Source organism: Ixodes scapularis, unplaced genomic scaffold (genome assembly GCF_016920785.2).
Source record: "Ixodes scapularis isolate PalLabHiFi unplaced genomic scaffold, ASM1692078v2 PGA_scaffold9__187_contigs__length_104089568, whole genome shotgun sequence".
Taxonomy (NCBI): domain Eukaryota; kingdom Metazoa; phylum Arthropoda; class Arachnida; order Ixodida; family Ixodidae; genus Ixodes; species Ixodes scapularis.
This window is the reverse complement of record NW_024609884.1, coordinates 80,734,794-80,761,606: the sequence shown is the minus strand read 5'-3', so window position 1 is coordinate 80,761,606 and position 26,813 is coordinate 80,734,794. Positions and strand designations below refer to the sequence as shown.

At 45.2% G+C, this 26,813-nt stretch overlaps 1 protein-coding gene across 1 annotated transcript in view; it reads right to left on the bottom strand.

Moving 5' to 3' along the window:
* The window catches only part of LOC8040622 (heat shock 70 kDa protein 12A), a 93,373-nt gene that overhangs the window by 3,739 nt on the left and 62,821 nt on the right, over window positions 1–26,813 (bottom strand). Inside the window, exons 3-8 of the mRNA XM_040503021.2 lie at window positions 25,245–25,424; window positions 20,667–20,842; window positions 19,572–19,793; window positions 15,018–15,201; window positions 11,499–11,555; window positions 4,529–4,866 (exon numbers count right to left, since the gene is read on the bottom strand). Of these exons, the coding sequence (XP_040358955.2) occupies window positions 4,529–4,866; window positions 11,499–11,555; window positions 15,018–15,201; window positions 19,572–19,793; window positions 20,667–20,842; window positions 25,245–25,424 (1,157 nt within the window). The remainder of the gene's footprint in view (window positions 1–4,528; window positions 4,867–11,498; window positions 11,556–15,017; window positions 15,202–19,571; window positions 19,794–20,666; window positions 20,843–25,244; window positions 25,425–26,813) is intronic.

Genomic DNA, 26,813 nt, shown 5'->3' with positions numbered 1-26,813 from the left:
TACCTGAAAATGGCAGCAGTTTACTCCTAATACGTTGATTACAGTAATCAACTTATGTTTCTCAAGAGTACTTGAGGAATACAGATGTACCAACAAGTAATCTAGCTGTTTTCTTTCCCTGTACTAGTATAAAGGAGTGGAATACACTTCAAAAGTGCTGGTTTAGCAAATATGTATAGTTTGAGTCAGAAAATAAATGCATATTGCACAGATATGTAAACATGTGTACATATGCATTTCATAGATACAATGATGGAAGCGGCAGTTGGCCTTTTGTAGCAGGCAAAATATTGTTTTGGAGCAGCCACTGATGATTTTGGAGCACATGTCAACCTCTCTTAGCATATCACTTGAAAATGAAAAAGTGATTGTGCCACTAAATTAGTTAATCTTTGATAATGGTTTAGGGTTCCTTTTTGATACTGAAACATATTACTTATTACCTTTTGTAATAAGAATAGATGGGGCACAAAAGGAACACAAAAGCCTTTTTTGAAAAAAGAGAAGGCTGAAGTCAGAGTAAGTTTCATTTGCACTGGGTATTGAAAAAAAAAATGTTGAAAAATGACTTGTTGCACAACACTTCAGTTGGGATAAAGACTCTCTCCCCCTCTCTCTTCTACACTCGGTAGTTCACTTGGCTTGTAAATATAATTTCAGTAAAATGCCAACAAAAATCGGTGTATCCACTAACACAAACATTAATAAAAATGTGCCCCAAGTTTTATGAACCTACCAAACTCAAAGCACGAATAAAATCAACTGCAAAAACAACCACCCACAAATAATATGAAAACCTACACTGGTGCTTTAAAAGTGGCACTGCTTATTAGTGGCATTGGAACCAATCAACATTGGAACCAGAGTTAGTAGGTCAAATTTTGCTGCTCTTTCGATCGACAGCTACACAGAACTACCTTGACTACCTTATTTATTCGAAGATAGACCCATGCTTCTTTCTTTTTCTTGGTACAGCTTTTTAAAATTAGAGGTTAACCTAGAATCAAGACCAAAAGAACATAATTGGTTGGTATTGCAATTTGCTTACATACTTGGTATCGCTTATGCCGTTCAACTGTTTAAACTAATGATTTACTGAAATGCTGTATAGCGACCCTGTTGAATTGCTGATAAAATGTTTTGTATATTTATGGTACTTTTATTCACCACACCTGCTAAAGCCCCTTAAAAAAGGGGTGAACGGTATTTCTAAATAAATACAAAGAAATTTCTGAGCCTATCACACTAACTTAGGTGCTCGCCCATGTCAGCTTCTGTTCCTAGCACTCTGGTGCAAAGCGGTGAAGCTCGATGTGCGCACTGGTGAGAGGCGGGGACGGCTGACGAAAGTGGAGCAAGTGCTACAATACACTGTAACCACGGCATGGAGGCATGTGACAGACACGATAAGGGATCTCATCAGGAGTACAGGAACCTAGTTATGTCTTTTCGCAGTAGCCAGTGCTACTATCCTTGCTCTTCAAATTTTTCTCTTGACTTTTAACTCCTGACATTGCCGACATCGTCTGGAAATATAGACGATGCAGGTAGACGGTCAACCGGCGAGCATAGTTGACGAGCAGTTTATATACTTTGTGTCACCTTAAGTCAAAGCACATGCAGCTGACGCTATGAGCCAATAGGACCAATCAAACAGCATCAAAGCGCGACATCATAGCATTTGCCATCTTCCTGCACGTGTTTTTCATTGGCTAAACCAGGGGTCTCAGACACACGGGTTGCATGCGGCCCGTGACTCTCTGGGACGTGGTCCGCAAGTGTCCCGTGGCTGCGAGCTCTCGCACCTATGCCTTGAGTGCTGCAAGCTCCATAAATAATGACCTCTTGTCGTCCATTCATTTTCACTAGATGCGTAGCTCTACTCTTATGACGTTTCAACATTTTGGCACTAATTTGTTTTCTTTCAGATCATAGAATGTTTCGTCGTGCATACCGTTAAGACAAAAGTATTTTCTTGCAATTCTGCTATAAAAATTGTCAGGGAAGCAAAAACTACCGTACGAAAAGAATTTATTTCGAGACATGGTGAACTATGATACTTCCCGAGTGAATTGAGCAACATAGTAAAGATTGTGTGCTTGGTTCCTAGTTATATTGAAAAATTCCAGCACGTTATGTGGATGGTTGTATTTTAAATCTTGTAGTCACACTAGGTGCAATTTTGAGCTATTAGTTGTATGAATAAATCAAAGCTAAAGAGGGAGCTGGTAAAATGGCTATTTTACAAAAGAGCAAGTAGTACGAGATCCCTTTTTTAGGAAATCTCTGGGTGTCTCTAAAAGACTCGGCTGCTTTGCAACATGGAACACCATCGAGTTTTTTTGTTTTTTCCCCCAATATATATTAATTTTCCCTTCCCCCACCCTATGTTGGCCCTCGACATTTTGGGGGTGGGCTAGTTGTCCCCCACACTCAAATGAGTTTGAGACCCCTGGATTAAACCAATCAAGTGCAACGAATGTCCCATGACTTTCGCTTTTAATATGTGTGTTTATGGTTGTATGTGCCTGAGCGTTCGACTCTGCTCTGACCTAAGATGAAACATAATATACTTTAAGTAGAGACGCTGTGAAATACATATGCAACATCTTGATCAGCTGAGACTAGGAACAAAAAATGTGTGCACGTCTCCATGTGTTGTCCACTTTTTGTTCTTAGTCTCGGGTATTCAAGCGGTTGCAAGTTCACCAGTTTGCCTGTATCTTCTCTGTTATTTCTAAAAGAGAAGAAAAAGAGGGTCGTAGACGGAAGAGGGACGAAGTGGCAGCAACGAAAAAAGCGATCTGTAATAATATAGATTTGTAGTACCATTTTCCTTTCTTCGTAGCTACTTCTTTGAATATTGAGGCCGCCCATTAATAATACACTTTAATTTTTTGCTTTGCCCATCTCGGCGCAGGTGTGGCGTAATTCTTAGCAAAAATGGCATTTTGGCACAAGATGTAGCAGACTTCCCTTTATGGCGCAAGTGGCGCAGCTCTTCCAACACCGTAGATATGTAAATATGTGTAGGTATGTGTAGTGATTGGATTTTGCTTATAGATTGGGGACAAGGAAGAAGAGGAAATAAAGGTGGAGAACAGAGATGGTCACCATTCCTTGGCTCCATTATATGTATTTCATAGATATGTAAAGGGATCTATAAATCAACCTTAGCATTGTACAGGTGTTTGATAATTCACGGGGAGGCTTTAAGAACAAGGACACATACTGCTAAATTTTAGAAGATAGGCACACATGTCCATATGCCATAGTGATAGCGAGACGCTATAACAAGTTTAGAAGTGCACGGTGCTTCGTCTCGCCCTCCCTAAAATGGCAACGGATTTGTCGAGAGCCTTGGGTTTTGGTAGAAAAACAAAGGACCATGATCACAAAAGGTAGGTTGGAAGATTGGTGGAGAAAGTCTAGAGAAGTGTGATAACAAAAATGATGGGATTTAACAAGAGAGACAATTCATAGCAAAATTTAAAGGGGAGGGGTGTAAATGTCTCTAGGCTAGACGGCACTAGCTACAGCCCAATTCAAAAGGTGCAATAAATACCATCTGTCCATTCATCCTGATAGAGAACCTACACTTGCTGGAAGTGTTCTAATCGTCTTCACACTGCCTCACAAGAAAATGGTATTCACGACCCCTCGCAAGAGGAGAGCTTTTGGCTAGAGACAGAAGCAAGGTGGGCTTGTTCTGTTACGACCAAGGACTAAGTGAGGGAATGAGGTTCGTCACAATTATATCGGCGGAATGGGGTTCATAAAAGAAATGTCAAAATGTAATTGCATTTTGATGTAGTCTGCAACAAAACACTGCAGAAACTGCCCCGTTTTTTTTTATATTAATTTAGTAGTGACCATCATGGGGATTATGCGTAATTAATTTTCAAAGTATATTCATATTCTCTATTGTAAATCAATATTAGTACACAACTTCTCAGACCTAGCCCATTGATGTGGGCCTGTTTCACCTTTGTAGTGTTTACCTGGTATTGAAGGAAATGCTGTCTGGTGTTCTGTCTGGTGTTCTGTGTGGTGTTCTACATGCCTAAATTAAAAAAAAAAAAAAGATTAAATATTGCTTGCTCACTCCAATTATTGTTTTTTCTAGGGGACTGTTAGTATTGTGAAATAAATAAATAAGTATCTTTAAAAAAACAAGTGCATGCATAATGCATTACCTGCAGAAATGCATATTTCAACTTGTCCTTGCTGCAGATGCTTTAGCATGAGGCTACAGAATGAGAATTTTGTTCTTGAATTGTTGGCTAAGGCATAGTACTTGCATAATAATAACATTGGAATGATGTCCTCAACTGTCATACACAATATACGTGGGACAGCACAAAAAAACTGGCTCTACTTGCTACATCGGTTTAGGTCAACACGTGACTCACTGGCTACTGGAAATGACACCTTCAAAGTAATCTGGTTATTGCGGATAAGGTGACAACAACCCACACAACAATGAACACATTTAACTACTGTGTCTATTGTTTCAGGTGGCACTTACACTAGTGCCTTTGCACTTCTTGTAGTAGTCGATGAAGGAGAAGGGCAGCGAGATGTTGAGTGGCGTGTCCTTGTAGGGAGTCGCATTCCGCTTGCGTGCTTCAAACGCCACCATCAAATCGACATAGGCAGCGGGCCTCTTAAGCTTGAACTGCTCCATAAAGTCGGCCCCGAAGATGGCGTACAGCAGTCGCTCAAATTCGAGGTCTATGCCAACCGATCCATAGGGACCACCCGTGGCCTTGTGAAGTTCCTTGAGGGTGCCATGCTGGTCGTGAAGTTCATGCACGGTGATGTCTACCGTGCCACCTCCACAGTCCACCACCATGTACTTGGTGCCTAGGCAAACAGAACCATGAGTACTGGAGTCTGCCAGAAACGTGGAATCTTAAACTGCACATAAAATACTTAGCACTCAAAGCACTAAATTTTTTAGACTTGTGCCCACCGATGCCTGCTGGCGCAACCACCGATCCAGTGTCAAAATGAATTTGCTAGAGTATCGCGTCACAAGTCCGACACTCGATTAGAAATGAACACACTCAACATTGTTTGCGTTCAGCTTGGTGCTTGGTTGACCGAATGATGTGTTACCTGAGCTGTTTTGGTGGATGACTAAAGTTGTCGCAAAAACGAGATAGGACTGAAACATAACTTCATGGCATAACACCATTTATCCATAGATAGTCTTGGGCTGAAAGTGTCAAGCCTCACTATACGACATAATTGCAAGAACCCATTTGAGTGATACTATAGCCCCATTTTGTAAGATGAGTACTGATTTGGCAATTCCTATGTAAGGATTACTACCCAAGTAATATTTTGGTACAACGGGTCGGAGCTATTCACCAGAACTGAAGGGTTTACCAGTGGAGATGTAGGTTTAGACATGCTTTTTTAAGTGCTTTTGAACTGTCTAACCTGAAAGCATAATTTTGCAAAAGATGTGATAATTACAGTGAGATACTACGGGAAATTGAGTTTCTTCTCTTGAAAAGAAACAAGGAGACATGCTCATTGGTACCTGTAACCTCCTATTGGCATATGCTGCCAGCAACCTATTTTCGACCCATGCACAATGGTAATGTCTACATAAAGTTACAAAACCAAATAAGTAGCTCATTAGCATTTTTCTGAGGTGAAGTGGCCATTTGCCTGTGTGTTGTTATAACAGACTCAGTGATGGAAGCGGCATTTGACCTTTAGTAACAGGTTCTGTAGCAGACAAGGTATTGGTTTGGAATAGCCACTGACGCTTTTGGAGCAGAGGCCAACATCTGTTAGCACATCATTTGAGAATGAAAAAGTGGCCGCGTCTCTAAATGAGTTCACTTATGATAGTGATCAAGGGTTCCTCTTTGATAGTGGAGCATATTACTTCATAGCGTTTGTGTTAAGAATAGATAGGGCGTGACAGAAACACAGTCTTCTTAAATAAGGCTTTAGTCAGAGTAGGTTTCATTTACAATGGTTATTAAAAAATGGTTGAAAGCTGAATCATAGCACAGCACTTCATTGGGATAAATCCTCTCTCACCTCTTCATTGTACACTCGGTAGTTTGTTTGGCCTGTAAATATAATTTCTGTAAAATGCCAGCAAGAACCAGCATATCCGCTAACACGCCTACCAATAAAAATATGTCCCGTAAGTTTAATGAACCACCCAAATATATAAAAGCCTAGACTTGCGCTTTAAAGGTGACTCTGCTCTTTAGCGGTGTGGGAACCAGAGTTAGGTCAAAGTTCGCTGCTCTTTCGATCGACAGCTGCACGTGAACTACCTTGACTACCGTATTTATTCAAATATATCATATGTCGACCCGTGTTTTCTTCTCTCTCTCTTTCTCTGCTCAGCTTTTTTTTATTTTTAATTTGAGATTAACTTACAATTAGGACAAAGAAGGTCGACCTGTAATAATCCTGAGCATTATTTGCGTGCCTATCGCGCTAAGCCAGGCGCTCTCCCAGGTCAGCTGCTGCTCCTAGCACTCCGGTGCAAAGCGGTGAAGCTCGACGCGCGCACGCTGGCGAGAGGCTGTGAAGGCTGACGCGAGCGGCGCAAGTGCCGCGATGCAGCCATGGAACGAAGGCATCTGACAGACACGATAGACAAGTGATCTCATCAAGAGTACAAGACCCTGGTTCCGTTTTATCAGAGTAGCCGCAATCGGCAATCCTACTATTTTGCGAATTTTTCTCGAGACTCAGTTCCTGACATCGACGACATCGTCTGGAAATTTAGACCATGTCGGCGATCAACCAGCCAGAGCATCAACCGGCCAGAGCGGTTGATGCCCAGCATCCAATGTTCTGGCCGGTTGATTCGCCGCATCAAAACGCGACATCGTGGCATTTCTAATCTCCTTGTAGGTGTTCTTTCACCGGCTCAATCAACCAAGTGCAGCGAATGTCCCGTGATTGGCGCTTTTAGTATGTGTGTTTGTGGTTGTATGTGTTCGAGCGCTCGACTGTGCTCAGACCAAACAAGACGAAACAAGCTATACGGTGAGTAGAGATGCGGTGAAATTCATATTTGTACATTTTTTCTTTACTCCTACTTCTCTGAATATTAAAATCGCCCAATTATATATATTTTTTTCTACTTCAAGCCTATATCGGCGGAGGAGGCGCAAGATGTAGCAGACTTTCGTTCATGGTGAAATTTGTCGGAAGTGTAGAAAGGGCCAATCAAAAAATAAATGTTTTTTTAAACAGTCTGGTTGGGACATGCGGGTCAAAAAATTGACTTACGTGAAAAAAAAAAAAAAAAAAAAAAAAATTACTATTGACGGCGCGAGACGTGATTTAGTCGATAGTCACCTCCTTTCACTTGTTTTCTCTCCTGGCATTTCGGGCGCGTGGAGGAGAGGTGGATCGGCTTCGTTCTTACGTCGACGTGGCAAGAGCGAATGACCATTTCGTTGAGCGAATGACCATTGACGTTTTTTTCGCGTTTTTTTTTTTTTGACACGCATGTCCTTATCAGATTGTTTAAAAAAACAAGTATTTTTTTTCTTTTTATGGGTCTTTTAAAGCTTTCAGTTGGTTGTTAAACTTAGCGCTGCCAAAACTGCAGAAAACATGGCACAATTAAAAGCTGACATTCACGAAAGATGTTTAATTGGCACCTTCACAGTTAATCTTTCACCTTCCCTTTGGTCTTCGTACTTGAAGGGGCCCTGCATTCATATTTGAACGTCTACCTTTTTTGCGGTTTCCACGTCTCTTGTGGTTCGGGCAACCCAGCAGAAGCGGAGAGAATAACTAAACATCAGTGCGTCATATTTTAACTGGACGACGCGGAAACCTCGGATGGATGGATGGATGAATACGGCTGAGCCCTTTGGATCGGGCGGTAGCTTACGCCACCTAGCCATTTTGTTTTACCATTTAAGCTTAGAATATTTAAATGTGAAATCTATATTCACTCCGCAGTGCAAAGAAAGTGAGGCTATGAAACCCCCTTGCCATCAGTGGATAAGAAAATACCTAGTTTTCTCTCGATTTCTGCCACCATTCAATTAATCTTTGCTTGGTAATCTCTACAGTCTTGAAATCCACTCTCCCTTCGCTGTCTCTAAAACCCAATGACTTTATTAAGTCTATGTTGTCTTCGGTAGGCATAGGGTGAAGCCCTTTACAGTAGAGTATCAAGTGCTCAGCCGTCTCGTCCTCCTCTCCACAAGCAGTGCACACTGTATCAATTTCCTGGTACTTCACTCTGTATGTTCTGGTTCGCAGAACACCCGTTCTTGCCTCAAACAGCAATGAGCTTCCCCTAGAATTGTCATAAATGCTTTCTTTGGCAATAACTCTTTTGTTTAATCTATAGCTTTCCAGAGCCGTCTTTGTCTGCATTCCCTCTAGCCACCAATCTCTTTCTGTGGCCTTAACTTTCTTCTTAACTGAGACTTGCTCTTCCGTATCTTCGCTATAGCCCAAAAACTTTCCTCTTAATTTCCTAGTGCGCTGTCTCCACTTTGTGTCTACACTCCTCATGTATAAATAGCTGAAAACCTTTCGTGCCCATTGCTCCCCGTCCATTTGCCTCAACCTATCATCAAATTCTACCTTGCTCACCGCTTCCCTGCTCTCAAATGATGCCCATCCCATGTCTCCTTGTACTCCCTGGTTTGGCGTTTTGCAATGTGCCCCCAAAGCCAGTCTACCTACTCCGCGCTGTTTTATTTATAGTCTCGCATGCACTTCGGATTTCATGCATAGCACTGCGTTTCCAAAAGTCAAGCCAGGCACCATGACCCCTCCTCCTACGGGGGCGCCCCGTGGTGTCGAACGCGCGCGGCATGTGACGAAATAGTGACGTTTTTGGTCCTGGTCAGTCAAGGAGAGAGAGAGCTGCCCCGTTCCCGCGCAGCTCTCTCTCCTCGGCCTCACCTCCTTTCTCCGTCACTCCTCCCTCCCCACATTCCTCAGTCACCGCGGTCCGCGGACGCGGGAAAAGCGGGGACAGAAGCAAGGGCAGATCCAGAACTCCGTTTTTTTTTTTTTTTTTTTTTTTTTGGGGGGGGGGGGGGGAGGGAGGGGGGATTTCTAAGGATACTATTCTCCCATTCTTTCTTTGCACCGGGGGGGTCCACTCATGTCAAATTGCCTTCCCAGAAGGGGGAAGGAAGGGGAGGGGTCGACTTTGTTTGGGGCGGGTGCGCTCCCGTCGCGCCCCCCCCCCCCCCCTTGGATCGCCCCCTTGATAGAAGACCAAGGACGTCATGAAGGATGTTATTTTTTTGCTTGTTTTTGTCATTTTAATATGCCTATAACTTTTAAAATGAAGCGAATTTTGAGAAAAGAAAAGGTTCACTAAGTTACAACGTTCAGCGCGCTCAGGTTCGGCGCAAATTAAAAAAAAAAAAGCAAAAAGTCGTTCAGCGTTCCTTTAAATGAATGTAAGCAATCTGTAATCATCGACGGTCACTTTTCATCACTGTTACAAATAGAGTGTGGCATACCACAAGGTAGCATTGTGGGTCCGTTCCTCTTTAATACTTCTATTAATGATCTTGCAAACATTTCTGAAAATATCTTTTTTGTCTTGTATGCTGATGATACCAGTTTGTTCCTCAGTGACGCAGATGCGGATGACCAAATAATCAAAGGAAATTCTATATCGCCTAGATTGTTTTCATGGTCGCAAACAAATGGTCTACTGTATATATTAATGAAACAAAAATGAAGGCAGTTTTATCCAAATCATTCAATAAACATGTAAATATAAATTAAATTTTCCATTTCCAATCCATTCTGATTGAATTAGGAATACAACATAGAACATTAGGTATTATATTTTCAGAAATCTACTGTGGGACCAACACATAAACCATGGTCGTCAGCAAATTACGTAAAATTGTTGGTATGCTTGCACGTTGTCGAGCCATTTTCCCCGAAAAAAAAAAATAGAACTACAAATATATCACGAGTTGTTTAAATCCCATATACCTTATTGCCATCTTGTTCGGGGTACGATTACGAAAACAAATCTTAAAGTATTATTACTACAAAAAAAAAGTTTATTTTTATTGTAAACGTTCATCTTTTGGCCCACACAGAAACTCAATTTTCACAATATAAAATAAGAGTACATCGATTTTATATGAGTACCGTTTGACTATGTCATTTCGTTTCTCTTACATCAGGATTAATTAAAAATATACCCACCATCCGCACCCGCCGCCCCGAGGAATAAAAAGTGTTTCCTTTTCGCACAAACTACACGTTTCCAGTCTGTTCCAGTCGCACAAACTACAGTTTCCAGATGATGTGGACATTTACTCTATAAATCCCCAATCATTGTATCTCTTTTTGTATACATGGGTTGCACTGACGCCACATCGCACACTTTTGACCACCATGTAAGAGGAGGAGAGGGAAGCTGCTTTTGTAAGAATTTTGAGGGATGGGTTAATTTTCTACAATCTTCTGGGAGGAGAATAGCGACACCTGTGCAAATGCGGGATGCGTAAAAGAAGATCTAGATAAAAGGGGAGCTCCTTCTTGCCCTCTTCTCTGGTGGTCGTCGGAGCGCTCTTTGAATCGCGCCACGTGCAACCCATGTATAGTATGTGATGTAAACCTGTAAAACCTTTATCTCTCTTATACGTGTATTTATTTTGTTGCTGAATTCTCTAGAGCTATTTTGTATAACCGCAGCTGTCGGCAAGTGCGCGGGGCACAGACCCCGTCAAGTCAACATGCATTGCATTGTCAGTAGCTGCATTGTCTGTAACCTATACAAATGGTAAAAAAAAAAAAAAAACTGCTTGTGGTTTGGATTTTGAATAACCATGCATGCAACCGATGAGATCTGCTTGATGCAGCAACAGGCAACATATTTGTTTCATGCTGACAAAATGGTTGCAGCGAACTGCATGCACATTATGAAGGAACATTAATCATAAGTAGGCCACAGATCTTTCAAATTCAGGTAAAACCAGTGGATGAATTTTGGAATTTATTTTCTTAGTAAAGATTGGCATATTTCGATTGGATTCCCTGACATATATGTGCTATTATCAGTAATTATCAGAGAATATGAGGAGACATTGAAATAAAATTAGAGGTAAGAAATGTTGCATTACTCTTAAGTGTTGAACTTGTCATTGGGTTAAAAAAAGTTTTGCCGGGGCATGCCAGATGTCCTTCGCTAGTTTGGCACGAAGCCCCCAGATTTGCCTTGTCCTTTGAACTTAGCTAAAAATGAAAGGACTGTGGCCCAATACAAAGGGTGCATTACGTTCATGAAGCTCCTATCTTGCTGGCAGACGCACACGGCATGACATTCACAAAAACGATTTGGCAGCTGTCAACCAGGCATTCATTCATACTTTGCAAACGGGACGTCGAACTGCTTGCAACATACCAATATATCGCAGGTGGCCGACATGAACTGCAGTGTCGTAAACACAGAGCATCACAAATACACAGAAAGAAAGGATAAGAATGAAACCAGGAATTACCTCCATAAAGGTAATCCTCAATCACTTCAGAGCGCAACGAGGGTAAGAAATGCATGTCTGCAAGAAGGAGGCAAAATTGATGCAGCATTAAGCACAAGCACATGCACACGGTCACAAGGGACAAAGACTGCATTCATTGGGCCATTCGCTGAAAGCATGCACTGTGCACAGTGGGGCCACGAGCTAGGTCGGCAGTGCTCGAGTGAGGTTCAAAAAGCACATGGTACATCCAGAGGTCTCAAACATTTTGTTAGAATTTGGCAGTCGTGCAGTTACACAAAACATGAAGTCTACTATTCATCAAAGCAGGGGCTCTCGGTCTCAGACATTTTGTTCCTAGAGAGGCAAACCTACAGCTGCCTTCGAAGACTGCTGAGAAACCAGTTTCCATGTTCTTTCATTCAAACGAGTCACAAACCCAATTCTGAACTCTAAATACTAGAGAGAGAAAAATGGTACTGCGTAGGCTCGTAGTCGTGCATCAAAGTATGGCTTAGCTATATTTAATTGTGGCCTAATTGGAAAAGCCGTTTACTTAGAGGTAAGACGTGTTTAGTGTATGTGGAACCACCGGAGGTACTGTAGAGAGTACCTGAATTTTTAGGAACCCCATTTGAGAGCCCATGCTTCGAAGAATTTTGTGTGCTAATAAAGTTTATTTCCCTGCTATATAACTAAGCCTTCGCTAGCTGTAGGGACATTGTAGATGTAGGGTCTGTACCCCTATACAGCCTGTAGTTTCACATGCTGCCAGTAGGAACAGACAAGGTGATGACTCTTCAAAGTGAACAATCAAGGGTGTCGGAACTTTCACACACCAAACATTTCACAATAAAGGAGGTATTGTGGAGATCACAATAAAAACTATATATGCATAAACTCGTACAAACATTTTGCTCTAGAAATTAATTTTTATCATCACAGATCTTCGAAGAAATTTTGTGACAAAGTTAGTATCTGAGAGAGAAAAATGAATGCTAACACAGATTTAATAATTTAGCTTTCGCCTACGTTCAAAGCACAGTAAGTGCTTGTGTCTCACTAAATCAGAAATCATAGATTACCTACAGCCACTGACAGGTATTAAATAGTGAAATACTAAATGGCACGCTCATTTTCGATTATCAGTGCCCACGATAGGCAAATGTATATCCTCTTTCGTTTTATAAAGGCTTTAAAAATGCAATGATTTTAGATGAGAATAGAATACACCAAGCTTGGGTGCGTGGTCTATTCGGTAGCATCACGTATTACGGGACTTCACACGTGGCTGTGACGTCATGATCCTATCGACCCACAAAATTGGGCGGGAATATTTTCCGCTAAATTTGTCGTGAAAAGTTTCCGCCAAATTTGGTGGGAACATTTTCCATAAATTTTGCGGGAAAATTTTCCGCTAAATTTTGCGGGAAAACTTTCCGGTAAGTTTGGCGTAAATTTTTCGGTTAAATTTGGCGGGAAAATTTTCTGCTAATGTGGCGGAAAAATTTTCCCGCCATATTTAGCGCGTAAATCCCAGAATGCAACGCGCGCAGCCACGTGTAGTGTCACGTGTAGGCTGCGCGAGTTGCATTATGGGATTTTTGGGTCCCACCGACGTCGGGGCTGGCGCCGGGTTTTCTGCGACACGAGCTACTAAACGCTATCGCTTCAAAAGGTCTGCGAGTCACACCATTTGATTTGTATGTAGGATGGCCGTTACGTAAATGGGGCACGGTCGTGCATCGGGTGCGGACATACCTACTTGTCATTAAAAAAAAAAAAAGAGAAAAAGTATATGGGTGATTTTATTTCAAATCGGGCAGGCAAAAATGGTAAAATTTTTAATTTTGACGACAAAAGTATATGTTGTAGGGAATTTTGCATCTAGAAGGAAGGTGAAAGCCGCGGGTTCGGGTGATTTTCTCGACTATTGAGCTTCGAAGCGGCCGCGGCGGAAATGAGTTTTTCCCGACTAACTCACTCTCCTCCAATGTGGACACTATGAAGAAGGTTTGATGGAAATAAATATTTTTAGGCGCTCTACTTTTTTTTTTTTATAAGAACTTGTTAAGCTGGCTTTTAGATTAATATTTCATGAACTTTAATAAGCTGCTATTGTGCCGAGAAACTGAGCGAAAGAAGACGAGAGGGGAAGTCAGAATGCCGAGGTCTGGTTGGAATGATTAGTTGATAGACCGACTTTGCCTCCACTGCACTCGCCGAATGCGCTGTTAGAGCGCGGAACGCCGGCGTCCGGCGTTTGGCTCTCGCATTCGAAAGCGTTTGACGAGTGCAGTGGACTTTCTAATTAATAGTGCAGATCACATAATGGCTTAGCTTATGCTTCTTTTTTTATATAATAGGACAAAGATACGGATATATATTGAAATCACAGATACGCCAGAGGTCGATAAGGTTGCGTGTATTTCTACCTAAACTACACTAAAACATATTTCACAATATTAGGGTTTAAACAGAGGCCACACAAACAAAATATTACATTTATAGAGCATGTATCTTCGTAGAAAACTATTTTTTACAAGGATACAAAAAGATCAAAAGTATAAAAACTGTGTTTTTTAAAATAAAATTAATATCAAGCTTGCGACTTTCTCTATTTTTACGATTTTTAAGTAATAATGCCGCCAAAGATAATGCGCGCAACTAAATGATTTTACATCATTTCGGGAGAGCCTATTTAGCGCTTTCCGTGCAGATTAAAATTATAAATAGAACTTAAGCTGCTCACAAATAGTGGCTTGACAAAGTAAAAAAAAAAAAAATTCAAACTAAAAAACAAATTTGACAATTTCTTAAAAAAAATAAATTAAAACGCTTAAAATATTTATTTCAATCAAGCCCTCTTTGTGGTGTCCACAGAGTTTTATAGGAAAATTACATGAACGTGGAGGAAAATACCACGGCAGAAAAGCGAGGCAAACATGCGACCTTCGACAATCGGGGAAAAAAACGCTATCCGCCGCGACCGCTTCAACGCTCCATAGCTCGAGAACAAAAATATAATCCAAACCCATAGGTTTCACTTTTCTTCTAGATGGAAAATTTCCAGTAAAATATAATTTTTTCGTAAAAAAAAAAAAAAAAAAAAAAATCGACTCTTTGCACGATGAGATGAAAACACCTATATACAAAGGATAGTGCGCAATTAATATAACTTCTCTCGCTAATTGCCTTCACTGAATAGACTTAACCAAAAATAAACAAGAAAATAATAAAAAAAAAACACTTTAAGGTAAGACAAAAATGACGGCATTTATGTAATAATTCATTGCAGTAAGCCTAAACTTAATTATTATTAGTTTTTTTTTTTCTTACGAACACGACGGTGTCAGCCTAGTTAGCTCCGCGATTTGAGTGGCAAATATAAACCGAGCTTTAGGAACTATTCGCACATCGGCCAAGTTTTTGAAGGTCGCTCGCGAGCTGTGTTCTGACCACGCTTTGCAATGGTCGCGAATGGGGGCCGCCGGTAAGGCGTCGACGAGAAAGCGCGAGATTTGTGGGCAGCAAGTGAACCTGGCTTCTCTTCCACAGCGGGCTCCGTGTTCAGCTCAGGGATGATGTCTCTGAAGAGGTAGACTCTGGGCGGTGCTTCAGGCACCAGCTGGTGCATCCGCAGTTTGCGGCAGTAGACGGACGCCGCCTCCGGTTCCAGGGCAATGATCAGCTGGTCCGGAGAGTCCGGCGATCCAATGCCAGCCTGGGTGAGAGAAACACTCCCTTCAGCCCGTTTAAAGGAGCTGTGCGACGATTTTAACGTTGAAAGAATTGGCATCTTCTACTTTTGATATTGTTTATCTTGACACAAAGGACAGAGAACAAACCTCCTCCTTCAAAATGTTGCGATTCCGCCGCGTAATCGCGCGGCAAAAATTAGAGCATTCCCCGACCTGCAGCCGCGGGCGGCGGCCGCGAGAACCACGCGGCATGACGTCAATGGGGGTCTAGTAGAAAGCTAGCAAGTTGTGCGAATACCTGCTCGACAAAAGGTAACTTTTCTATAAATCTTGTCGTTCCAACATAAATATAATTACGTCAAAAACCTGGTGTCATCGACAAAACTTTTATTATACGGAGTTTTAGTGGCGCCATCCATCCTAGGTCCACAAAACCGTCAGCTTTATCTGCTACCGCGAATAGCCTCCAGAAGCCGGAGGAGAAACTGGGCAGAGCCGCACGGGAGTGGCCGGACCCGGATGAGACTTTCCTCCTTTCACCATACTGTTCGCGCTGCGCCAGCACGTGGTCACGCGGTCGCGAGCGGATGAGTTCTCGCTGCTCACCGATGGCTCTAGAGAGAGAGCTTCACCGGAACCCCGCGCAACCCCCAGTGACGTCACAGCGCACGTGACTCGGAAGATGGTGAAGAAGTTGAGAGGTGCCAAAAACCTCAATTTTGTGCATTTTTAGAATAAAAACTAGGACATGTCGGCAAAAGCGGTTTTTTGTTCTTTACTTCAGTAAGGTCGAGACACCGACTCCCAAATTATTCAAGCAAAGCACTGAAACTGTTGCACAGGTCCTTTAAGGTCATGCTGCGATAGCTTAAGGGCCTTGAAGGCCGACCTCCCTCTATAGTTTCTTTTCTCTCGCCTGCCCCGTTCCCGGTGGTCGCAGGCGAGGAATCCGAATTCAAAAACAGGGTCGCGTTCCTGCGGTGCTTCGCTGCAGACTACGTCGAAATGCGATCATTTAAAAATTTCTTCTGCGGCCATATTCCGTTGGTTAAATCGAGGCGAACCCTCTAGCGGGTAATTCTGGTCGCTTTTTATCAATAGACCCATTCTGAGGGTCTGAATCATCGCACAATAGGCCTGTTGCACTCGACCAGGGGGCGCGAGCGCGTTCACAAGACGCGACCATGTAATGTTGGCTGCGGCGACTGCAAGAGGCGACCAGAAAGGCGGCGTTGTAGCGTTCATGCACGAGCCACGTTCGAATGCTAGCAGAGATGCAAAATTTTTTTTTTTTTTTCGGTAATAACTACTTCCTTCCCTTTTTTTTTTGGGGGGGGGGGGGGGGGGGGGCGGGGGGGTTGTATATACACCAACTCAACTCTCCTACGTCACGCCGCGGTGGTGGCGCGCCGGACGCACTTCCGGTCTGGGGCGGTGGGCAGAAGTCGCCGTGCCAGACATGCATTCCCGTGTTCCTTTGGAAGAAACGAGACAAAAAACCTGCCTTCTCGTCAAAATGCTGCGATGGGGGCTGTACCAAGAGAGCCTGGAAAGGTTTGAAGATCAGTTTTCATGTGTTTTTGCACCCTCCGTTCGTCCGAGAACGTGGATAGTAGCCGTGAAAAGGGCAAACCAGACGCTGTCGAACTACGATTGCGTGTGCGGGCCACAATTTGTGGTCGCCAGATGTATTTGCTTTGTTCCAACATGAACGAGAGAAAACACCCGAGTGTTCCGGACCACCCACGGGTTCAGTGCGTCTTCAAATTCACACGGCCGCCTGATCGTTCGAACTTTCGTCTGCTCTTTCAAAGTTGTCTGCTTTTTGTCGTCTGTTCGTTCAAACAAAAGCGGCCCGTAGACCAAACTTTGACCCGGTGATTGCAATAAGAAGTAATTGCAGGCCTCGAAAGGCTTAAGTAGGCTCGGTGTAAACAGTAGATACAAGATGTTAATTATTGGAACCGGTGGCCATCACCTACTTGTTACGCTTGGTCTGTTCCCGCTTTCGAGTTTCAGTATCGACGTCGATCATCGCCGCTACCTTTTACACTTTTGCAGCATGAGCGACGTCGCGACCGAAAATAGCTACAAGAATCTCATCATGGTTTCGGCGTCCATTCTGCGGCGTTCATGCGAATGAATCTCCGCACGTCAAATTATTTACGGAAAGTTTTGCGGCGTAACGAGCCTTGATAATTTCGCTCAGGCGATCAAAGTGGTAAGACACTGCGATGAGGACGTAGAATCGACAACGCCAAAGCGACAAGAGTATGCAGACTCACACAGGACGCCGACAACGTGACATTCGAATGGTTTGTTGACGCGGGACGCGGTGCTTCTTGCCCGTACTCCATTGCGCGTGGGTTCGAACTGTCGTCTGCTCTTTCAAACTTGGCTGCTTTTTGTCGTCAGCTCGTTCAAACGACAGCGGCCCGTAAACCAACCGTTGACCCGGTAATTGCGATACGAACTAAGTGCAGGCCTCAAAACACTTTTGAAGGTTGGTTGAGGTAAGTCGGCTAAGGTGTAAACAGATACAAGAAGTTGTTGATCATTGTTACCAGTGGCCATCACCGACTAGTAATGCCCGATTCTACTTGCGGTTTTCAGTATCGATGTCCACCATCTCGGCTACGGTCCACGCTTTGGCAGTCCGAGCGACGTCGCGACTGAAAATAGCGAGCAGAATCTCATCGTGGGAGTCAGGCTTTAGCGCCCATTCTGCGGCGTCCACGTGAAATGAATCGCCCCACGTCACATTATTCGCGCAAAGTTTTGCCTCGATAGTTTTGCTGAAGCCGCTCAAGTAGTCAGACATTGTTAGGAGGACGTAGGATCAACAATTCTAACGAGAAAAAGAGCACGGGGACTCCCACCGACGCCGACAACAACGCAATTCAATGGTTTGTTTATGGGCGACGGCGGGCTTTTTGCCCACCATCCACCGCGCATGCGCGGCGCCGGCGGCGTCCGCTAGGGGCGCTCCGGTTTGTTTGTAAACATGAGTTGGTGTATACTGTACTCTGATTACCTAGATATTTGCGGCAATTTGCTTCGCGATGCTACCCCTCCTGCATTCTCTTACATTTTGTCATATATGTGTTCGGGTAATTCGGGATAGCCTTGCACCATAAGCGCTTTTCCCTTTTCAATCCCCCCCCCCCCCCCCCCCCCCCCCCACACACACACACACACAAACGAAAACAAAACCCAAATCTTATTTGGGTTTGTTATACGGTGGACATGTGCATGTATAAACAAAATTCAAATAACGTAGACTAGTCTAGTATTCAGTTTTACACTGTTGTTCCAGATAGTAAAAAAATTCATTGGAATGTTTTGTAGCGTTGTTTAGTTCGTTGGAGGGTGCTTCCCTTATGGCACAGGAGCACAGCGGGAAAGCGACATTTGCAGAGCGGACATTCTGAGGGACGCGAAAACAACGCAGTGCGCGCAGCTTTTGCGAAATGCAGCTTCTGCACCTTCGCAGCTTCTGCTTCTCCGAAATGGCGGCTCTCCCCGCACAGCTGGGAGCAGCCGGGAGTTCACGCGCTCACACCTCTCACTCTGCGCCGTAGACTGATTGGCTCACTCGGGAGGGGCGTTCCGGTGGCCGAGATCATAGACTGGCCAAACTCTCCCAATATGCGGCTCTGCAAGCGACAACCCACTGACCGAAATGAAAGACGCTTCACGTCAAAAGGTATCTGGATAGTTATTTCCAGAGCCAGTTGATTATCTCGCCGCCGTGACGCCCCCCTCCCGAGTGAGCCAATCAGTCCGCGGCGCAGAGTGTGGCGTGAGCGCATGTGCGTGAACCCCCGGCTGCTCCCAGCTAAGCGCGGAAGGCCGCCATTTTCATTCACTCGCCCGGCGGAATGCAAGGGATCGACATCCAAATTTCGCTTCTTTCCTTTTATTTCCCTGGCTGTGCCAAGAAAATAATATAGTGTCATTCCTCGGTGGCTTAAAAAAGCTAACGACTGAAGTTTTCTCGACGTTTGACCGGAAACTTTCATTCAGGCGAAAAACAAAAGTCGGCCCGTAGCAGACGACGCGTAACCTCAACGGTGCTCCGCGCCGAAATCCTGTTGCGGCCAAATGGTTGGTCTTTCTCTTTTTGCTCCCTCCTTCCTCTCTCGCTCCTTCGGCGCTTTCCCCCCTTTTCCTTCACTTTTCTCCTCTCCAGCGCCTTCGTCGCAACGGCTACTGGCCAGACTCTCCCAATATACAGTTCTGGTTATTTCTACGATCACTGCCACGCCAACTAGCGCATATCCTGTGGCTTGCCGCACCTTGCTCCGATGCTGCCCCGTAGCGCAGCTCAAGTTCATCGGCAGCGCCAGCGCCTGCGGCCCGAGCAACCGCAGGGGTCCTTCCTGGGGCGTACCTTGTAGGCGGCAGCGCGCATAAACTGCTTGGCGGGCTGCCTCCAGATGGCCGGCACGGTGACCACCCAGCGCACGTCGTCCGGCAGGATGGTGGTGGCCGACTGCTCACTCAGCTCCTTCAGCGCCTGGTCCCGGAAGTAGCGTAGGGCGTGCGCGAACACCGTCAGCGCCGGCATGGGCTTGCCGTTGGCCGCCGCGATCTCCGTGTCCCGGCTCAGGCTCTGAAACCCCAAGGGATGCCACGTCGTTTTCCCTGATTATCATCAACCTCCCTTAATTTTGAAGTGTCTCTTCCGCTCTGGGAGACCACATAGATACAAGCACGCCATGGTGGGAGGTGGGGGGATTGCCGAAAGAAATAAAAAAAAAGGCTAAAAAGCTCTTGCATTCGAAAAACAAAAATCACTAAAAGTTTTGATGTAGGCACCTTAAAAACTACCTGTCTTAAGCTTTTCTTTTATACCTTATAACAAGGAGCATCGTAACAAGTTTCGATGGAGCCCCGCCCCTTGCGGCGCGCGCTGAGCTCGCGAGCGGAGAGAACTATCCCCGAGTCCAAACCAGTTCTCGGTCCAAAGATATTACCTGTACTAGGTTATAAATTTTCTTATGAGCCAAGGCAACCTAACCTAACTTTAAGTCACGACAGCTACTAACATGTATACTATGCTCGTCGTCCCAAGGCCAAACACGTGTTTGAATAAACATGTTACCTGAGCAGTTTTTAAAGGCAATAACATTTCTTCCCCCCCCCCCCCCCTCCCCCGCCCCGCAAAGATCGCGAAGACGGAACAAAACTGTGTGCGCTTTTGTTCTGCACAAAACAAAATGTCTGCAGCAGAGCATCGCAAAAACAGCTGTTTTCTTTTCTCTCTTGCGTGTTTTTTTTTCTCCTGAGCTCTTTCTAAATATTATTGTCTAGAATAAATTTTCACAACACAATTTGTATGGCTTTGAATTAACACGAGCCAAGCAAACATAATCAAACACGTACACAGTCTGATTACAGTTTCTGAAATAAACATTCGAGGCCGAGCGCTGTGAAGCGGTCGCCCAATCGTTCCGAGAGGAACGTATGGGGCCAGAGGGGGTACCTCGCTGCTGTGGAGGGTCATCTTGAACTTCTCGAAGAACATCCACCGCTTGGCCTCCTGGGTGTCCAGGTCGTGGTAGACGTCACGGGCCGTGAAGCCGAACGAGTGGAACTCCCCGTCCGGATTCAACAGCAGCGTCGTCGGAGTCTTCTGGTTCACGATGCCGGGGTCGCCGCCTGCGTTCACACAGGTCTGGGTCACGCGACACGCCCATGCATGCAAAACGAACACACACAAAATTAAGATTTATTTTTCGAGTAAAAATGAAAAAGAAAAAAAAAACAAAAAAACTGGACCTAAAAATATTTAAGAAAAAACTGTTCGTAAAAAGAAATCACCTAAAATGCTACGCGAATTCATGTAGGAAACACGGAACCCTGATCCTCCGAGTTAGCAGTCGGCGCGTCTACGTCTTAAAATACAAAAAGATGCCAATAAATGCGAAACCACAAATGCATACACTGTTACGCGTCTTTGTGGTTTTAGCTGACGTTTTATTTTAGGGTAAGGGCGTAGTGAATAGTGGGTCGAATCGAAGAGCGCAGTGCCACCGCCAGCCTCCCCACTTCGGTTGAAGCGTTTAAAAAGAAAGGTGTCGGAAAAAGGCCAGAAAGGGGGCCGAAATTCCACTCAGGCTGAGCGCATCTCCCGGAAGGAACACTGTCGATTCGCTGTTCAGACACCTTTCTCTTCTTCCACCGTCCTCCACACTGTCAAGAGAACCGATTCTCTGTTTTCCCTTACACTGCCCTGAATGACGCGGCGCTGTTCGATTTGAACTAGCATTCGCACATTCCCACTTCAAGTTAGGAATCATTGCGGTTCCGATAACCGTTCGACCGAAAAACGCCACTTTCGCTATGCCTCGTTTGTGGGTTTCCCCTTTGGGGGGTACCACGTAAAAAAACGGGGTGGGGAGGGGGGGGGGCGTTTTTTTCAAATACGACGGTGTGACTGCGACCTTTATGCCCGTGTCCCACTAGAGCGACAGACAGAAACAAAAGACAACGACCAGCCTCAAGCCCATGCAGCATGCTCGCGATGGTACATTTGGCAGGCGTTTAGTCGTTCGGTGCTCGTAAAGTAAAGGTTCGTTCACACTCTTGCAACCGAGTACGACCGAGAGAGACAAGACCGGTTTTTAATCCCCTTACAACTTCTTAGAACCGGGCGCGCTGCTGCGGAGCTGGTCCTAAGAGATCGCAAGAGGCTTAAAAACCGGTCTCGTCTCTCTCGGTCGTACTCGGTTGCAAGAGTGTGAACGAGCCTTAAGCACGAGCGATTGCAAGTCTGCCAAAGATACCCTCGCGTGCATGATGCTCGTGTTTGAGCATAGCCTCCTTTATCCTACAAAGCCCCCAAATCGCGAAAGACTCTGGTTTGAGGCTTGTCGCTGTCGTTTGTTTCTGTCGGTCGCTCTAGTGGGACATGGGCATTAACGTTTCACGTTAAAAGTCGCAGTCGCACCGTCCTATTTGAGATTCGCAGTCCCAAATGCTATAAAAACGTTAAATTAAAATATGAGAGGCGTTTACAAATCTCTGTAAAGCGAAATTAGAGCGCAGCTCTTGAGGAGGAGGGGGGGGGGGGTATGCCCCTCCTCCAACTCCTCCCGTCCTCCTCCTCCTCCAGCTAAATTTAGCTGAAAAATTGACGCCACGTGACCTGAAACACCAATTCAATTTCCCCGCTAAATTTAGCGGGGAAAAGGTCGTCACATGACTTTGTGCCACGTCACCTATGAACAAATTCAGTTTCTCCGCTAGATTTAGCGGGAAAATTGACGTCACGTGACCTCAACACCAATTCGATTCCCCGCTAAATTTATGGGGAATTGAATTGGTGTTGAGGTCACGTGACGTCAATCTTCCCGCTAAATTTAGCGCGGTTACGCCGACGCCGCGAAACACGGAACCGGGCGCCTAAGAGCTGCGCTCTAAAAAAAAAAAAAAATGTAAACGAGCCGGTATAGAATTCCATCTTCCTTGCCCTTATTACATATACGGCGTGCCGCGTGTCTGGCTTCAAGGGCGGATGTTGACCGCACATGCGTAATACGAGTCACGTGTTCCTCGTGGCGTCCCACCTCCCCTTTCGCTTCGTAATGACTCCGAAAACCAGATCACGAGACGGAATTGAAGAGCTGCAGCCTGTGGGAAACCGCGCCGCGCAGAACAAGACTTTCTACGCGCTCCAAGGCTGTTCAAACAATCGCGGGAAGGGCATTAATTCTGCAAAATCGCTCCTCTCAAGGCCAGGCTCCCCTGAAGTCGGCGGCACGCAGTTCAAAGAAAGAAAACTCGATTCTCAGTAGCGCCAGCTATACAACTGAAGCCAGCGGCGCGATAAATTGCCGCCGCAACACAGCTCACCCCGCACGGCGCTGCTTCTTGCAACGTCAAGGACTCGCGATGATTCTTTTAACCTGAGTGAAACACCGAAAAAACAAGAACGTCTCCTAACGTATGCAAAAAAAAAAAAAAAAAGAAAAAGGGAAGGCTCGTTTTTATGAGTTACGACTTCTTGTTTAGAAAGGCTTTTTCGTGAATCTCGAAACTTGTCGAACCCAATATCCCCGCATTTAGAGAACTCCATCGCTGTTTCGAGATGGACTAATGCGAAAAGAAGGCTAAAGGGCCCGTTTGTAAGTCCGCTGCGGACTAGGCGACGGTGTTGCCATTGCGTGCAGTGTTATCGCTCCCTTGGCACCCATACCGGGGCACCTGTGGGACGAGTCACTGAAAACGTATAACTCGGGGCTTGGCGAGACCTAAGCGTCTTATCACTCCACGGCCAACGAGATTGCGGCATGAGCCGATGAGAAGGCCGGGGAACGAACCACGAAGGAGCACAAAGGCGGAAGCGTGACAAGCCACGCCCTGCATTTCTTCAACTGTGAATGATCATAGTGCAACTCGCACAAAGTCGAGCCTCTCTGTCACCGGGACACATCCGGATGTCACAAAAGACTCGCCGAGCACCGGCGTAGAGCCCGTTGTGTACGTTAGAATTCACCTGTAACTTGGGGAACCTCTAACAGTGGGACAGCCCAGGCAAGCGTCCCAGTCAGGAAGATTCCAGCTTTAGAGCGCAGCTCTTAGGCGCCCGTTCCCGCTTATAGCGGCGTCGGCGTAACCGCTGTATGCATGCGGGGGCGGGCGCCTAAGAGTCCCATAATGCAACGCTGCGCGCGTTGGATTATGGGACGTCACAGACCTATACACCAATTCAACTTCCCCGCTAAATTTAGGGGAGAAACTGAATTGGTGTGTAGGTCTGTGATGTCCGATAATGCAACGCGCGCAGTGTTGCATTCTGGGACTCTCCTCCTCGTCTCTCGCTTACCTTCTCGGCGCCCTCAAACAAGTTCCCCGCTAAATCTAGAGGGAAAATCGACGTCACGTGACCTTAACACCAATTCAGTTTCCCCGCTGAATTTAGCGGGGAAAATTACGTCCCATGACTTTGTGTCACGTGACTTATAGAGAACTTGAGTATCCCCGCTAGATTGCGCGGGAAAATTCACATCACGTGACCTCAACACCAATTCAGTTTCGCCGCTAAATTTAGCGGGGAAAATTATGTCACATGATTATGTCACGTGACCTATAGACAACTACAGTTTCCTCGCTAAATTTAGCGAGAAAATTGACGTGACATGGACCTCAACACAAATTCAGTTTGCCCGTTAAGTTTAATGGGAAGCGGCGTCGCCGACGGCGTAACCGCCGCCCTCGTGCAAAGCCCGTACCGTCCCTGCTCCTCCTCTTACATATAAGTAAATTTCTCTCTCAGATTCTTTACCACGGTATTTCGCAAAATCAAAATACCTCGAGATCTGGGCTCTAATTTCGCATTATGGCTAGGGTGACCATATTTTTTAAGGTACAAAACGGGACATCTCAGCGGGAGCGGAGGGGGGGGGGGGGGGGGGGGGGGAACTACTAAGGATTGAGAGTGGGAGAAAACATTTTCCTGAAAGGATTGCTGTTATTTCAAACCGTCACCAAATTGCACTAAGCCCTAGGCGCAGTCACACTCACAGTTTAGTTGCATGCAGTCATTTGGAAGGTCTTGCTTAGGGTCCTTCGTTGGTGTGTGGGCGTATTTTACCGACGACTGAAATTTCCTAAGCGGGACTCTACCCCGCAAGACTCGGTTGTCAAAGCCTGCGCACTTATATGGGGAAAAAAAGAAGCATGTTTCGAAAACGGGACATGATTCTTCATTGGGACAAAAATACGGGACGGCAAAAGCGGCCCTCAAAAACGGGACTGTCCTGGCCAAAACGGCTGGTCACCGTAATTACAAAAAAAAAAAAAAAAAAAAAAAAAAAAAACGAGCGTTTTTTTGTTTTGTTTTGTTTTTAACTAGGGAAATAAATTGTAATCTGGACTAGCTGAGACATTGACCTGAGCGGTCCTCGCTGTCCCGGTGCAGCTAACCTGCTCGGAGCAAAAAAAAAAAAAAATCTTGCTGCGTGCAATTTCACTCCTATACGGGTTCTAATGACGGAAGTGCTTCGCAGGCGGACATTTTCGTTCCGGTGCACCGGTGGAGAACAAAGCGGAGTCTGACCTTCCCACTTGCGCATCATGTGTATGTTGTCCGGGTCTCTGGTGAAGCTGAAGGCGTATCCGCTGTACGTGGTCCCGAAGTCGATGGCCACCACGACGAAGTGCGAGCCGGTCCCGGAACCCGGGCGGCTGGCCACGCCACTGTCGGCCGTCTCACTGCGGCCCAGCTGGCTTTCGTCCACTGCGTTCCAAAGGCGGACACCAACCACGCTTCGCATCGAGCCCAAAATATCCACGAACACGCTATAAGTATATACCGTTTCAACTTTAAGTCCAACTGCAGCCGACGATCTGATGTAGCCGACCAAGCAGCTTCGAAAGTGCAACGTCGTATTTGTGCGTTTACTGTCGAAACCCATCACGCACAATAAGTGCGTCGTGGTCCTGCGCTTTCATTTTTTTTTTTTTTTTCTTTGCGTAATTAATTTTCGAATCGGGGAAAAAAAAACTGTTAAGTTAATATGAAAGTGTAACTCAGAAAGGCCTACTTCGGAGCGCTGCGCAGTCCGCACTCGACGCATTGATGTCTGGAAGAAAAGAATATACCGTCGTACCTCAAAATGGCGTCCGTTCAAGAGAGAAAGCAGCGTGCATACTTTGGTATGTTCGAGACGAGTTCGTCGTCGAAACGCAACGTCCTTACAGAACTCAGTATGGAATAGGTCAACCTTCAGGTAACGCTATACGACTTCGGTATAGAGTAGTGTTTAGAGACTGGCGTTTTTCTGCGCCGAAAAGAAGCCGGACGACCGACAGCTCCGCCGGAAGATGTTAATCGAATCCAGGAGGCGTTTTCTCCAAACCCACAAAAATCAACTACACAAGCACCTTACTCGTTAGTAATAAAGCTTATTGAGTAACACTCGCGTACTTCGTGAGCAGTTCTATTCTATTACGAAGACAATAATTTAGCTTCAGTCTGCATTTTTTAAGACTTTTGCCTGCCTCGAGTTTTCCGTGGCAACCTCCAGTCTCAGGTAGCAAGCTGAAGACTGCTAAGGGCTCGCGTGTGGAGGGCATAAACGATCGGAGCAAATCGCGCCTGCACGTAGCTCAGTGGAAAAATTCTTTCCTGCAGATCGTCGCTTCTCTGAAAGCTTTCATTTCCTGCGGCATTTAAATTTTACTCAGAATAAAAGAGAATCCTCAAAATTTTCAGACGCACTTTCGCGAACCGCAACACCGTGACCTGCTAGGGTGTGGAACTTCCACGGAGTGCAGCTGTGAACGACGATCTGCGTCAAGATTAAAAATAAATGAACGCGTTTTTTTTTTCTTTTTTTTTTTTAGGGAAAGGCGACGCGCGTAGAGTGCAAATATGTTTGCAGTTGTTACAACTGTTCAAATATCCGCTTCCATTTTATATTAGTAAGATGACACCTCACCGAACGTTCCGTGACTTTCACAGAGATTCGTTTTCGTGTTGCACAAAATTATAATCTGAGTTCTTTTCCAACGATACTATCGGGGCTTCTATCGTAAGGAACATTTGCGCACACAGACTCCATCTGACAAAATATAAAAAAGCCTAGAGAACGCACGGGTTTATCAAAGAGCCAAACGATCCGTT